General features: G+C 41.6%; 1 protein-coding gene across 1 annotated transcript; it reads right to left on the bottom strand.

The window, feature by feature from the left end:
• Positions 1-4,553: 4,553 nt before the first annotated feature.
• lyrm2 (LYR motif containing 2) lies at positions 4,554-11,643 on the bottom strand. Its single transcript, XM_072249926.1, has 3 exons — positions 11,549-11,643; positions 7,399-7,539; positions 4,554-5,193 (listed from the first exon to the last, which is right to left on the bottom strand). The coding sequence occupies exons 1-3, from the start codon at positions 11,591-11,593 to the stop codon at positions 5,116-5,118; spliced, it is 264 nt and encodes an 87-aa protein (XP_072106027.1). The 5' UTR covers positions 11,594-11,643; the 3' UTR covers positions 4,554-5,115.
• Positions 11,644-13,958: the final 2,315 nt, after the last annotated feature.

Raw genomic sequence — 13,958 nt, 5'->3', positions numbered from 1 at the left:
CAACTGTCTTCATCTACTTCATCTGTCAAGCCATGACAACTGGATGTGTTTGACTGCACAGTATTCAACTTCATTCACAACTTCTCAGAAATGAAGTAGTCTATGCCTACGTGCGGCAATACTTTAACAAAATTCAGACACTATCTGATAATAGCAGGTAGCATTCATGCCAGGCAATGGCCATATCCAAGAGAGAGCCCAAACACCTACTCTGGATCTTTGGTAACATTACAATTACTGAGTTCCCATCATCAATATCCTGGGTGGGTGCAGATCACATTTGAGCAGGTTAACTGAACTAGGCACAAAAACAGGTCGGGTTGGGTATATTCTGACCAAAGATTCATTGCTTGACATTGAGCCCATTCCACTATTTACAAGGTAGAGCATGATGGAATAATCTCAATTTACCTAGACACATACAATTCCAACAATTTTCAAGAAGATACTGTTCATGAGGACCTGTTTGACAAGCAAATTGCCCACCACCTAAACATTCATTCCTTCCAAAATCAGCTGCAGTGGGCACTAAATGTTACTCACCCAGTCTACTCTGATCGCACTTCCCAAAGCTGTAATCTTCACCACCGTGAGGGGAGCAGATCCACAGAAAACCTTGACCTGCAGGTTCATCTCAAATGTCGTACACAATTTTCAACTATATCACGGGTTCTTCGTAGTTTTATGTCCAATTGCTGAAACTCCCTACCAACAACACAGCAGGAACATCTTCGCCAGGACTGTAGCAGTTCAAAAAGCAGCTCACCACCACCTTATCAAGGTTGGTTACCAACAGGTAATAAATGCTAGTTTTGCCAGCCAAGAGCAGATGCTGAAAATCAATAAAAAATAGAAAATATGCTGACAGATTGTTCTGCCAGTGGGTATGAAATTTAATAGCTTATGTAGCAATTAAGGTTGAAGCAGCTCTACAATTGGTAATATTTTCAACATGTTTTGCCTAACACAGCTCACTGTAATTACTTACTCGAAATGGTTTGCTTTCTTTCAGATCACTGGCTGTATTTACAAGTTATAGAACAATCTTGTCATTTTTTACTGGAGCTATGTAAAATACACCGTCTCAATTTTTTTTATATTAAAAGTCAAATATACCAGTTTATTAAAAATCTAGAATCTGAGAATTTTAATAAGTGAATTTCCAAAACCTGTTACCTCTGTAGATTTGGTTATTCACAACTTTCCACAGAAAGCAGAAAAGAAAGATTGTGTTATTTTGAAATGAAATAAGTTTGTAAGTCTGTGCCACAGCGTTGACATTTAAAGTTTTGTCTATTTTGTACATTTTTAAATATTAAAACTAGATACAATTATGATATGGTGTACATAATGTGCCTTTACCATGTCATGAATGTAGGACCTAATAAGTTCCAAGATGGTGCTGACAAGACATAGTGACATTTTGCAGACAGCTAACAAAACTACTAAATACAATATACTTTTTCTGCACTGTGAGCATTGCAAGCTGTAGCCTGCAGTATCCCTTTGAGAGGTGTGCTTTTGAACTATCTATATGATTTGGCGTTTCTGTGGTATTCTGATGAATACAAGATGGGTCTCAAGAATGCAGGTACAGCTGTGTCGGCCATTGCTGGAACAGACTTGGGGATGGATTGAAACTTCCGACCAGATTAAAGTGGCAGATCAGGCTCGAGAGCAAACAACGAACCGACGTTTAGCCAACTTAAGTGCCGAACCAGATTAAAAAGATTAAGGTGTTGAGGTCAAGGGTGAAGCAGGAATCTGTACTCAGCTCACTACCCTGTGAGACTACTTACCTCAGCAATGAACTGGCTCCTTAGCTGTGGTCTCACTTTCGGGGACTCTGCACTAAATGCTCTCTGTATTATTTGTTTAATTGTTTGCACGATTTGTTCTTCCTTTCTTTGCACAACGGACGTTTGACTGCCTTTGTGGTTTGGAGTTTTTCGTGAATTCTGTTGTGTTTCTTTGTTTTGTGGCTGCCTGCAAGAAGATGAATCTCAAGGTTGTACATGGTATACATAAATAATAAATGTATTTTTTAACTTTAATAAATAAATTGTTCATGGACTGCAAGGAGCAATTCATAAAATATTGCCGCCTTATTCTGCTGCTTTAGTGCAAGGATGGAAATGGCAAAACAAATACTCACCTCACTATTTGAAATATATATAAACTATAATATTTAAAGGTGCAGGAGATAAGTATATAACTGAAACTTTTACAGGAAGGAACCCGAATACATTCTCCATGTTCCAACTGAAGACAACAGCCTGCTCTCACAGGACAAGAGGATAATGCAAGTGGAGTTGTCTTCACTTACCTTCGGATGGGGAAAAAACAAATGATTAAGAATGTACCAGATTAAGTATGTGAGCATTGCAGACATCCCACCTCTCCCCAAAGTTCCAGGAGTCTCCCGCATATTGATAGTGGCTCCCTGATGCCCGGAAATTATATATAATATCAGGGAAATTGATTTTTTTGAGAGGGAGAGGGAGTGCGAGAGCAAGCATCCTGATTGGTCTCTCTTTGTGCTAAGTAAACCTGTCAGTCTTCTCTGTGGGCGGGCTTTACAGTCGATCGCAAAAATAATGACACTGTTGCTCGCTGCACTGTTTGCAACAGTGACTTTTCTATTGCCCATGGTGGGTTTAACAGGTGTCATTCATTCATTAGCTTAGCTAACATTATTTAAACTAGCTGGCTGGCTGCTAAGGAGCTACTGTATTGATGTCCTACGTGATGAGGCCAAACTCCCCGTAGACTTGCTTAAAGTTTTAACAGAATAAACATGATAATATAAGTACATATTTTAATGTCACACTTTCTGCGTATACCCAACTTGGTTTACAGATTAGACAAAATCACTAAACAAAGTATTACATAGACTGTGGGGGGGGGGGGGTGATATGGGGTTGCCGTGGTGCTACCTCCCTGAAATGAGTTTTTGCAGGGTGGGATGTCTGGCATTGCCACAACTCTCCCAATATTGCAGGCTTGACTGGAATTTTCCAACAAGAGAAAATCTGCAGATGCTGGAAATCTGAGCAACAGACACAAAATGCTGGAGGAACTCAGCAGGCCAGGCAGCATCTATGGACAAAAAGTAGTCAATGTTTTGGGTCAAAACCCTTCAGCAGTACTGGAGAAAAAAAGCTAAGGAGTAGATTTGAAAGGTGGAGGGAGGGGAGAGAGAAACACCAGGCAATAGGTGAAACTTGGAGGGGGAAGGATGAAGCAAAGAGCTAGGAAGTTGATTGGTGAAAGAGACAGAAGGCCATGGAAAGAGGAAGAAAGAAGAAAGCAGGGAAGAAGCACCAGAGGGAGGTGATGGGCGGGCAAGAAGATAACATGAGAAAGGGAAAGGGAAAGGGGACGCACAGGTGAAGTGTCACCTCACTTGGAAGGACTGTTTGGGGCCCTGAATGGTAGTGAGGGAGGAGGTGCACGGGCAGGTGTAACACTTGTTCTGCTTGCAAGGACAGGTGCTCACCAGGAGGGAGATCAGTGGGGAGGGACAAATGGACAAGGGAGTCAAGTAGGGAGCGATCTCTGCGGAAAGAAGTCGGGGGGGTAGATGTGTTTGGTAGTGGGATCCAGTTGGAGGTGACGAAAGTTTCGGAGAATTATGTGCTGGATGTGGAGGCTGGTGGGGTGGTAGGTGAGGACAAGGTAGCATGGCAGTTGGATGGGGTAAGAGCAGACACTGGTGAAATGAAGAGATGCAGTTGAGGATGGTGGAGGAAAGGAAGCCTCTTTCTTTGAAAAAGGAAGACATCTCCCTCGATGGAGCCAACTTGGGTACTGTTCTTGATGAAACCTAGTATTAATAGCAGATCTGAGGAAAAGATCGTCGGTCACAGAATCAGGAAGGAGGCCCCACAGGATAGGCCTCAACCTGAGTGTGTGAATGGAATTGGAATACTACGGGAGCAGGAACAAAGCAGAGTGGATAAGCTAAATGAGGCAACAGTGCAGCTCTTGTGGCGAGCTTCACTAAAATTCTGATCGTCTGTGATCTCACAATGTATCTAGGTAGCCTCTAGTCCATGGCTATTGAATCAGCATAAATCGGTGGTCCACTTTTCAACTTCCCTTTAATTATCTGAAAGCGATCTTTGTTAGTTAGAAAATAAAACTATAAGGAAGCTATTTCTAAAAGCCAGAACAACCCAAGCACCTCCGATGTAAACCTGCACCATCTCTTAAATAAGTTAAAACAGGAGCCACAAACTAGTGTGAGACAACAATATCCCTCCACATTGCAAGTGGTGAAGATCAAACCTTACTGGACCATCATGACATTTGCAAGGCCCTTAACATCTATGAACCAAACTTCAAAGATGAATTACCCTGAAATCTGAAGTAAGTCCTGAACTTCTTTGCACATACAAGGACCTGATACATTTGTGTAATGATTTCACAATATGAAAAACCATAGCTCCCCTTTAGCTGGAGACATAAGACAATTCAGATGCAGGACTATATAATTACACACATGCTACAGAATGCACAAAAGCCATGGCTGGAGAAATCAAATAATGTATCCACTTAAAATTAAAACACTCGGTACAATAATATTTTCAACTTTGCACTTTTTATGTTCAAGAGACAATAAAAACAGAAACCTAATGAAGGTTGCACAGAAATAATCCCTTTAGAATCCATGCATTTTGCACAGAAGGTATACCTCAAACACATCATTCTGTTTTGCTGCTTGTAAATACTACCTAGCACAACAGCCCAGATTTGTGCAGTCATTTACTAGTGTTAATTTTCCATTCAGTCCAAAGACCAATGTGTTAATACACAGCCCTCTGAATAATTTAGTAAAATTTCCTTCCTAATAAATATCTGTAGGTGGCTCTGATCAAAAGGTTGTTGAATAACATCCATTTTCAATGCAAACAGAGTGAAACCTCTAAAAATCAGTCTTGTATAGTTTCTTCATATATTTGTCTCAAAGTCTTGCAAAGTATATGTTCCAGAGAGTATAAAATTCCACATCCAGCGGAATGATCACAAGCCATTTGAAATGGTTGTTTTAACAGGCTTGAAGAGAATGACGAGTAATGTAAAATTTCATTTGTCATTTTAAAGTTCTTTCTTTCATTTTGCTAATCGAAGCATTTTCTCCAGCTCCTGCAGTTGTAGATTTCCATGGGTCAGCATCATCCGTATTGTATCCTTAATGATGAAAAACCAAACAACATTTAGTACACAAATTGACAAGAATTAAATAAATGTCATCCTTTACAGATATCATCAAAGCAGGTTTTAGGAAATGTCATCCATTCAGAAGAAATCTGCAGTATACAGTCATGCAAAATGTCTCACAGCCCCAGAGATCTGGGTTCAATCTTGATCTTTGGTGCTGACTGTGCAGAATTTGCAAATTCACTTACAGAGAAAATTAGTGGAAGAATGAGATTGACCCTGTTTGCCAGCAGAAACTTGATCAGCAAAATGGCCCTCTTAGACGTAAGAAAATACGAGGGGTGATTGATAAGTTCCTGGCCTAAGGTAGAAGGGGTCAATTTTAGAAAATTAGCACATTTATTTTTCAACATAGTCCCCTCCTACATTTACATACTTAGTCCAGCAGTCGTGGAGCATACAGATCCCTTCTTTGTAGCGCAGGGATGATTGATAAATTTGTGGCCTAAGGTAGAAGGAAATGAGTTATTAACTTCAAACTTTCTGCATTATCACTCAAAGAGTTGAACTGCACGTGCATGTAACGAGAGTGTCTTGGACCTCTAGGTGGTCCACAGCAGGGGTGACTGATAAGTTTGTGGCCTTTAGGGGTGACTGATAAGTTTGTGGCCTTTGGGTAGAAGGAGATGAGTTATACAGCTCTTGTTACATGCATGTGCAGTTCAACTCTTCGAGTGAAAATGCAGAAAGTTTGAAGTTAATAACTCGTTTCCTTCTACCTTAGGCCATGAACTTATCAATCACCCTGCTGTGGACCACTTTCTGGAGGTCCAAGACGCCGACTTCTACAAAGAAGGGATCCGTATGCTCCACAACTGCTGGACTAAGTGTGTAAATGTAGGAAAAATAAACGTGCTCGGTTTGCCAAAATTGACTCCTTCTACCTTAGGCCACGAACTTATCAATCACCCTCGTAGTTGAAGTTCAATTATCATTCACAACATTGGCACCGCAGCTTCCCTGCCATCTGTCTCATCCAGGAACCAGTGAACAGGACTAGCCAATGGCCAACAGGCTCTTGTGACAAAATCACACACACCACCACGCACCTACCTGACACAACATTACGCAGCAATAACACCATATAACCAGTGAATTTCGTTCCAAGTGCTATCACTGTTAGGCAGACAAATAAAACAGTTATAATTGTTTAAAAAGAAAGATACAGGTATATTTTGGTGTTAGAAAGGGATAAATATTCATCTGGGCATTTTTTAATATCTGCTTGAAGGAAACCACATCTTAATGTTCCTGCTAAAGGATGGCACCTCTGTCAATATAATATACCCACCGTACTGTACTTGAGCGTCAGTCTATCTTATTTGCCTAATTAACAACTGAACCCAAAACACTCAGAATTACAGACATGCTGCCAAGGTAATAAACTACCTGAACAAATGTTCCAGAAGAATCAAAAGGGTGATTTTAACTTTTAGCAATAAAGTTCAAATTATGGCCACATGGAAGTCTGAAGGGTCTAGATTTTGTTTGAAGTATGAGGGGTTGCAGATGTCTAAAGGGAGGATTATTTTAGGGAAATAAACAACTAAAAGCTTAAAAGGATAATAAAGATCAATCACAATATGTATTTAACTAAATATAAATCTCCATCAAACTATGGCAGAGGTCATTTAAAAGGAATAAGCTAGTTAATTTAATTACTTGGCCACAGTTCAGACATAGCATGAGGTCCATGAAAGTTTAATGGATTTTGCAGGATGATTGACCAGCATTACGTGCTAAGTTACCTCAAGAATGAAAAACAAAAAATTTTTATTTCTCTTTCGTAATCAAAAATTTCTTACTGTTACACATAAAATGAGACTTGCATATATTTATAACATTGCCATTTTATAAATAAACATAGAACTTTAAAAATCATGTCTTTTAAGTGCATTTTGAAAACTGATTGATAAAATATTTATCATTGGAATATTTTCTCTCCCTAAAACAGAGAAACACAAATAACTAAAACATTACATTCCAGTACTATAAACCCAGGCTTACAAGTCGTTTGTGGTTCAGTGCCCTTTGACTTCCAGATTGCAGCTACTGTAGTCTCTTGTGTTCTCATGTTTGATGTACAGTCCTATTTAATAAATGTCTGTGTTATTCTGACTTCAGCAATTGTACCTTAGATCCTAGACTCAAAAAATAAGGAAGCATGAGGCTTACTTGATTTGTAGCATTTTTGTTCTGTTTGAATTCTTCTCTAGCCCAGTTTTTAAGGTACTGCTTATCTCCTTCATCTGGAATTTGATTAATGGCTTTTAAAATCTTCCGGTATAAATCCAGGACGTTTCTACGGTGCATGAACTGGAAAACAAATAGTTTGCATAAGACATCAAGGTCTGCATATAGAACCAAAACAAAATGGCAAGCACATATTTCATCTTGTTTGCTAAGGCAGGATTACTGAAGAGCTGTTCCCTTCTTGATTCTTCGATTCACTCTTCCATCTCCAACAACATCTACTGTTCCCATGAAAGCTCTGGAACTGCAACACCTGTCCTTATACATCTTACCTTATAGGCAAAGCAGCAAGTCACTTCCACCCCTTCAACTTAACATGTGGCAATATGTACTGCATGGTGACCTCTACAAAGTCAAAATGAATTCAGGTGAGATGACAGCTTGACCGAATGCATTTTCCCTTCAATCACAAGGATACATTTCAGCTACTTGACTCGTGAATTCTCAATCCCACTTTGACCCCTCACACTATTCCAATGAACCCAAAATTAAGCTCAACAGAGTGGCACCTCACCTTCTGACGAGAGCCTTCAAAACATAACAAACTCAGAAAATTTCAGATAATCAGCTTTAGTTTTCAAAATTAGCTAGTTCTATTATAAAAGGTCTTCAACAAGCAAGAAACAGAAACAACGAAACTTCTCTACATTTGCTGCCTGACCTGCTGAGTAGTTTCATTTATCATTTGTTTTTACAATTTCAGCAATTTCTCCAGTTGTCAGCTCCATTCTAGCACTAAGTTTCTTCTTGCTTGTCTCCTATTTACCTTTCTTCGACACATTATTTGGGATCAACACGCTTCTACGACCCTCTCCTTGCCAACGACCATCTCATTGAAACTTATCAAATGTTGAAAGATGTATGTGAAGAGGATGTTTCATTTAATGGGAGAGTCTAGGAATGGAAGACACAGCCTCAGAATAGGGGGACATCTATTTTGAATGGAGATGAGGAGGAATGTCTTTAGCCAGAGGGTGGTAAGTCTGCGGATTCCATTGCCACAGGCAGCTGTGGAGGCCTGGTCATTCGGTGTATTTATGTTGGAGGTTGGTAGGTTCTTGATTAATCAGGGTCTGAAAGGTTACAGGGAGAAGGCAGGAGAATGGGCTTGAGAGGGCAAGTGGATCAGCTGTGATGAAATGGCAGAGTTTACTCGATCAATTTCCTTCTCAGATTCATTTCATGTTTTGCTGGAGTAAGGGAAGTTTTTATTTTGCATGTCATTTGCAATGTCTTCTTGGTGTGGACTGAAGAGGTGATTGGAGGTGGAAGAACAGAATGGCAGAAATACTCAACAGATCAGGCAGCGAACATGCTCAGAGAAATAGTTGACTTTTAGATAGATAGCCTTGCACTAGAATTGAGAAAAATTATAAATTTTATTTGCAGAGAACTAGGGGAGATGAAGACAACAAAGAGGACGTCAGTGATGGGGAAAAACAAAGACTGAGTAAGAGATAATGGCTAGCTACTCCTACTCCCAGCCGAACACCGGCTTCTCCTTCACACAGCCCAACGCCGGCCTCTCCTATTCCTGGCCGAACGCCGGCCTCTCCTACTCCCGGCTGCCCCCCGGCCTCTCCTACTCCCGGCCGCCCCCCGGCCTCTCCTACTCCCGGCCGCCCCCCGGCCTCTCCTACTCCCGGCCGAACACCAGCTTCCCCTTCACACAGCCGAACGCCAGCCTCTCCTACTCCCGGCTGCCCCCCAGCCTCTTGTACTCCCGGCCGCCCCCTGGCCTCTCCTACTCCCGGCCGAACACCGGCTTCCCCTTCACACAGCCGAACGCTGGCTCCTTTGACACCCCAGCTGGCGGCTCCGAACAACGAACAGATCATCGATGCGGTAGATCTGCTGTACCAGTTGATCTTGGAGCCTTACGATTATAAAGAACAGATTTTAAAAAGGTACGTGCATTTTTAGTTGATCCCCGAGAGGCTGCTGCATTCAAACACGCCACTATCTTTCTGGAATTTAAAACATAGAAAACCTGGGTAATATTCTCCCAGCACAATGGCAGGCCTTTCCCTCTGCAGCAACACAGCGATACCCCAGTGATCAAAATGCAGTCTTCGCTCTCCATAGTGAATACTGAAGCAAAGTATTCATTAAGTACCTTCGGTTCCATACACACTTTTCCACTGTCACACTTGATTGGTCCTATTCTCTCACATTTTATCCTCTTGCTCTTCACATTCTTGTAGAATGACTTGGGGTTTTCCTTAATCCTTTCCGCCAAGGCCTTCTCATGGCCCCTTCTGGCTCTCCTAATTTCATTCTTAAACTCCTTTCTGCTAGCCTGATAATCTTCTAGATCTCTATCATTACCTAGTTTTTTGAAACTTTTGTAAGCTTTTCTTTTTGACTAGATTTACAAGTCTTTGTACACCATGGTTCCTGTACCCTACCATCCTTTCCATCTCATTGGAACGTACCTATGCAGCACTCCACGTGGAATTGGACTCACTCTGCCCCAACACTCGCAAACTTCAGGCATACTGCTGGTGTTTTCCACAGTGAAGACGGGTGCAAAATACTGATTTAGTTTCTCCACCGTTTCCTTGTCCCCCATTACTACCACTCCAACATCATTTTCAGTAGTCCAGTATCTACCCTTGCCCGTCTTTTACTCTTTAAACGTACTGTGCATAAATCTTAAGCACATACATATAGCTAGGGTGCCAAAGACTTTTTCACAGTACTTGTTCTGTGAGCATTGAGCAGAGGGCGAATTTATAAATCTGACAGGAGTAAAGGATGTTGGAAACGACGGGGATGGACCGCCACGGATGGGATGTGGGATAGGTGGCAGGAAAGGAGTGTCAGGGGTAGGGAACAGTGCAGGTACAGACACATCCAGCCCTGAGATGCCAGGCAAGGTCATTTGATCCCAAACAACTGGTTTATTAATGATTACAGAATGTCTTTTTTGTGCTTCCTGCTCCCTCCCCCTCTTCCCAACCATAATTCCCTTCTATCTGCCTCCTTCCTACTCGCAGCCCACAATAGAGACCAGTATCAGAATCAGGTTTATCATCACTCGCATTTGTCCTGAAATTTGTTTTTTTTTGTGACAGCAGTAGTGTAATACATAACATTACTACGGTTTGTAGAGAAGTCTTAGGCACCCTATATATATAGCTTCACCCTCTCAAATTTCAGAGTGAAGTCTATCGCATGATCATTGTCTCCTAAGGGTTCCTTTACCTTAAGCTTTCTAATCAAATCCAATTCATTATACAACACCAATCCAGAATAGTCTTACCTCTAGTGGGCTCCAGGCCATCTGATAGGCATTCTACAAACTCTCTCTCTTGGAATCCAGCACCAACCTGATTTTTCTTATCTACCTGCATATTGAAATCTTCCATGACATGCATTTTCTAAGCCCCATTAAAATTTGTAGGCAATATCCTGGCTACTGTTTAGAGGCCTGTATATAACTCCCATCTGGGTCTTTTTACCCTTACAGTTTCTTAACTCTACCCACAAGGAATCCACACTTTCCAATCCTAGCACCCTTTCTAAGGATTTGATTTCACTTTTACCAACAAAGCCACTCTACCCCCTCTGCCTACTTGCCTGCGCTTTCAATACAAGGATGTTAAGCTCCCAACTATGATCTTCCTTCAGCCACAACTCAGTGCTGCCCAGAATGTCACACCTACCAATCTCCAACTGCGCTATTAGATCATTTACCTTATCCCTTTTACTGTGTACATTCGAATATAACACCTTCGGTCCTGTATTCTTAACCCTTTTCGATTTGACCCCATGTTACACTGCAACTCATCCCACTGACTGGATCAGTCACCAACAGTAGGCGAGCGATTAAAAAAACGGATGCCAGGGGTTAAGATACAAAGAAAAGGGAGACATTTCCCTGATTTAACTTTGTACCATGATACCCATCGTCTCAAATTAATGAGTACATATGAGGAAAAACTTGCAAACGGCCGATTCTCAACTCCAACAAGCTGCAGTCAGCGAGCAACCCGAGGACCCGCAACAGCCGCTGCGGTTGCAGGCAGCGTCAGCCCATAACGGAGCCAGGAAGCAGAGGTTCGCTTACCTCTTTAAAGCTGAGCACACCGGACGGTAAGCGACCCGCAGCCATCCTAGCGCACAAGGTCGCACGATGAAGCCGTCACATATAGCGCCAGCAGACTCCTCCCCAGTGACGGCGCTCGCCAAATGCAGTTTGCACGTCGACAGAGGGCGAGCGACGTCCGCAGCGGGTGTTGCAGCCTAGCTCTGCATGACGTTCAGCGATTCCAGATTAGAAAATTTAAGTAAAAATGCAGAACACTCAACAGGCCAGGCGGCATCTGTCAAGAGTTAACTCTGCTTCGAACACAGAGCAGAAAGCAGTTTGGCTTTACGATGCCAAGGCAACTAAGGAAGGAATAAAACATAAGGAATAGCTGTGACGGGCTTGCTCTGTAGAAAAATTACAGGGTATCATCCAGTCGAGTTTGACAGAGAGAGAAAGTTGTGCAGAAGATACGGAGAGTGTAGAGAGATATAGATAGGTTGTGAGAGTGGGCAAGAGTCTGGCAGATGGCGTACAATGTTGCAGATGGAGTACAATGTTGGTAAATGCGAGGTCATCCACTTTAGAAGGAAAAATGAAAGAGCAGATTATTATTTAAATAGTCAAAAATTACAGCGTGCTACTGTGCAGAGGGACTTGGGAGTGCTTGTGCATGAATCACAAAAGGTTGGTTTGCAGATACAGCAGGCTATCGAGAAGGAAAATGGAACGTTGGCTTTCATTGCTAGAGGGATTGAATTTAAGAGCAGGGAGTTTGTGCTGCAACTATACAGGGTACAGGTGAGGCCGCACCTGGAGAACTGCATGCAGTTCTGGTCTCCTGACTTGAGGAAGGATATACTTGGCTTTGGGAACGTTCACCAGGTTGATTCCAGAGTTGACGGTATTAGACTATGAAGAGAGATTTGAGTCACTTGGGTCTGTACTCAGTGGAATTCAGGAGAGGAAATCTTATAGAAACATAGAAAATTTGAACAGGATAGATAAGATAGAGGCAGGTTAAGTTGTTTCCATTGGTAGGCAAGACTAGAACTAGGGGGCATAGCCTCAGGATTTGGAGGAGTAGATTTAGGACAGAGATGAGGAGGAACTGCTTTTCCCAGAGTGGCGAATCTGTGGAATTCTCTGCCCAATGAAGCAGTGGAGGCTACCTCAGAAAATATATTTAAGACAAGATTTTTGCATAGTAGAGTAATTGAGGGTTATGGGGAAAATACAGGTAGGTGGAGATGAGTCCATGGTCAGATCAGCCATGATATTTTTGAATGGCAGAGCAGGCTTGACGGGCCAGATGGACTACTCCTGCTCCTATTTCTTATGTTCTTCTGAACTAAGTGCAGAGTGGGGACGCAAAGGAATGTTTTAAGTTGCAAATTGAAGAGCATAAACAGCAGGTCAGGTTCTGTTAATGGAGAGAGAATAACTAAGTCTACATTCATGGCCTGGTCAATTCAGGTAACTGCACATCATAAGTAGAAATAAAGCCCAAAGGCTGCAAATAATATTCTTTCTGCACATGGAGATGGAAATGCTCAGTATTTCAAGTATTTTCTTATGAGATTTACAGAGTGCTTTTCTGTCTATTCCTTATTCATCTTCCTTTGCTCCCTTCTCCCTACCTCTTACTGTGAATTTAAGCAAATTATCGGCTTTCTGAAAGTCCACACAATGGATGCCACATTCAGAGGACACTAAGCCAAAACCTTGTTGTCAAGAGACTAGACAGGGCTATAGTTGATGTTTACCCTAGCTGGGGAATATAGAAACAAGACAGTCTCAAAAGGGTTGACCAATCAGATCTCTTCTAAACTAACTGCTTCATTCCAATCTTTGGAACTGTCAATCTGAGTTGCTGAGTATTTCAAGATAAACTGGCAAATTTTCAGATATTAGCAGAATGCAAGCTTACTGCGATGACCTTCCTGAATTGCAGGAGACAAAAAAAAATGTCTCCATCTTTGTACTTTTAAGTGGAGAAGTGGGATGCCAGGATTGATATTAAGTCATGAAATATGAAGGTAGATGAGGGCCTTGTGGTGCTGCAAGTAGGGAGAGCAGGTGAGTGGAAAGTGGAAATGGAAATGTCAAGGGACAATAATACTCATTTTCAGTATGGGTAGCATTTTTCTTTTGTATAGTAATCAAAACAAAATCCACAGAAGACTTAATAAGGATGGTTGGAACTAGACTTTTACCAAATTGTAAACAAATTACCATATTAAATGGTCAGGCCATATTAAATGTACAGTGCCCTCATTTGTATATTCCTTTATCATATCAATCTATGCACAGGGCAGAGAGCAGAGTGACAACTATCCCACAATCACACCCAATAACTTCAGGTGACTGTATATATTTAATCTGAACTACCTTCACAATATTAAACGGGCGATGTGCTGTGCCATATAATTAACATTAAACATCAAAG

This window comes from Mobula birostris, chromosome 2 (genome assembly GCF_030028105.1).
Source record: "Mobula birostris isolate sMobBir1 chromosome 2, sMobBir1.hap1, whole genome shotgun sequence".
In the NCBI taxonomy this organism is placed as follows: Eukaryota; Metazoa; Chordata; class Chondrichthyes; order Myliobatiformes; family Myliobatidae; genus Mobula; species Mobula birostris.
The sequence above is the reverse complement of the archived record's forward strand: the minus strand, read 5'-3'. Positions and strand labels throughout refer to the sequence as shown.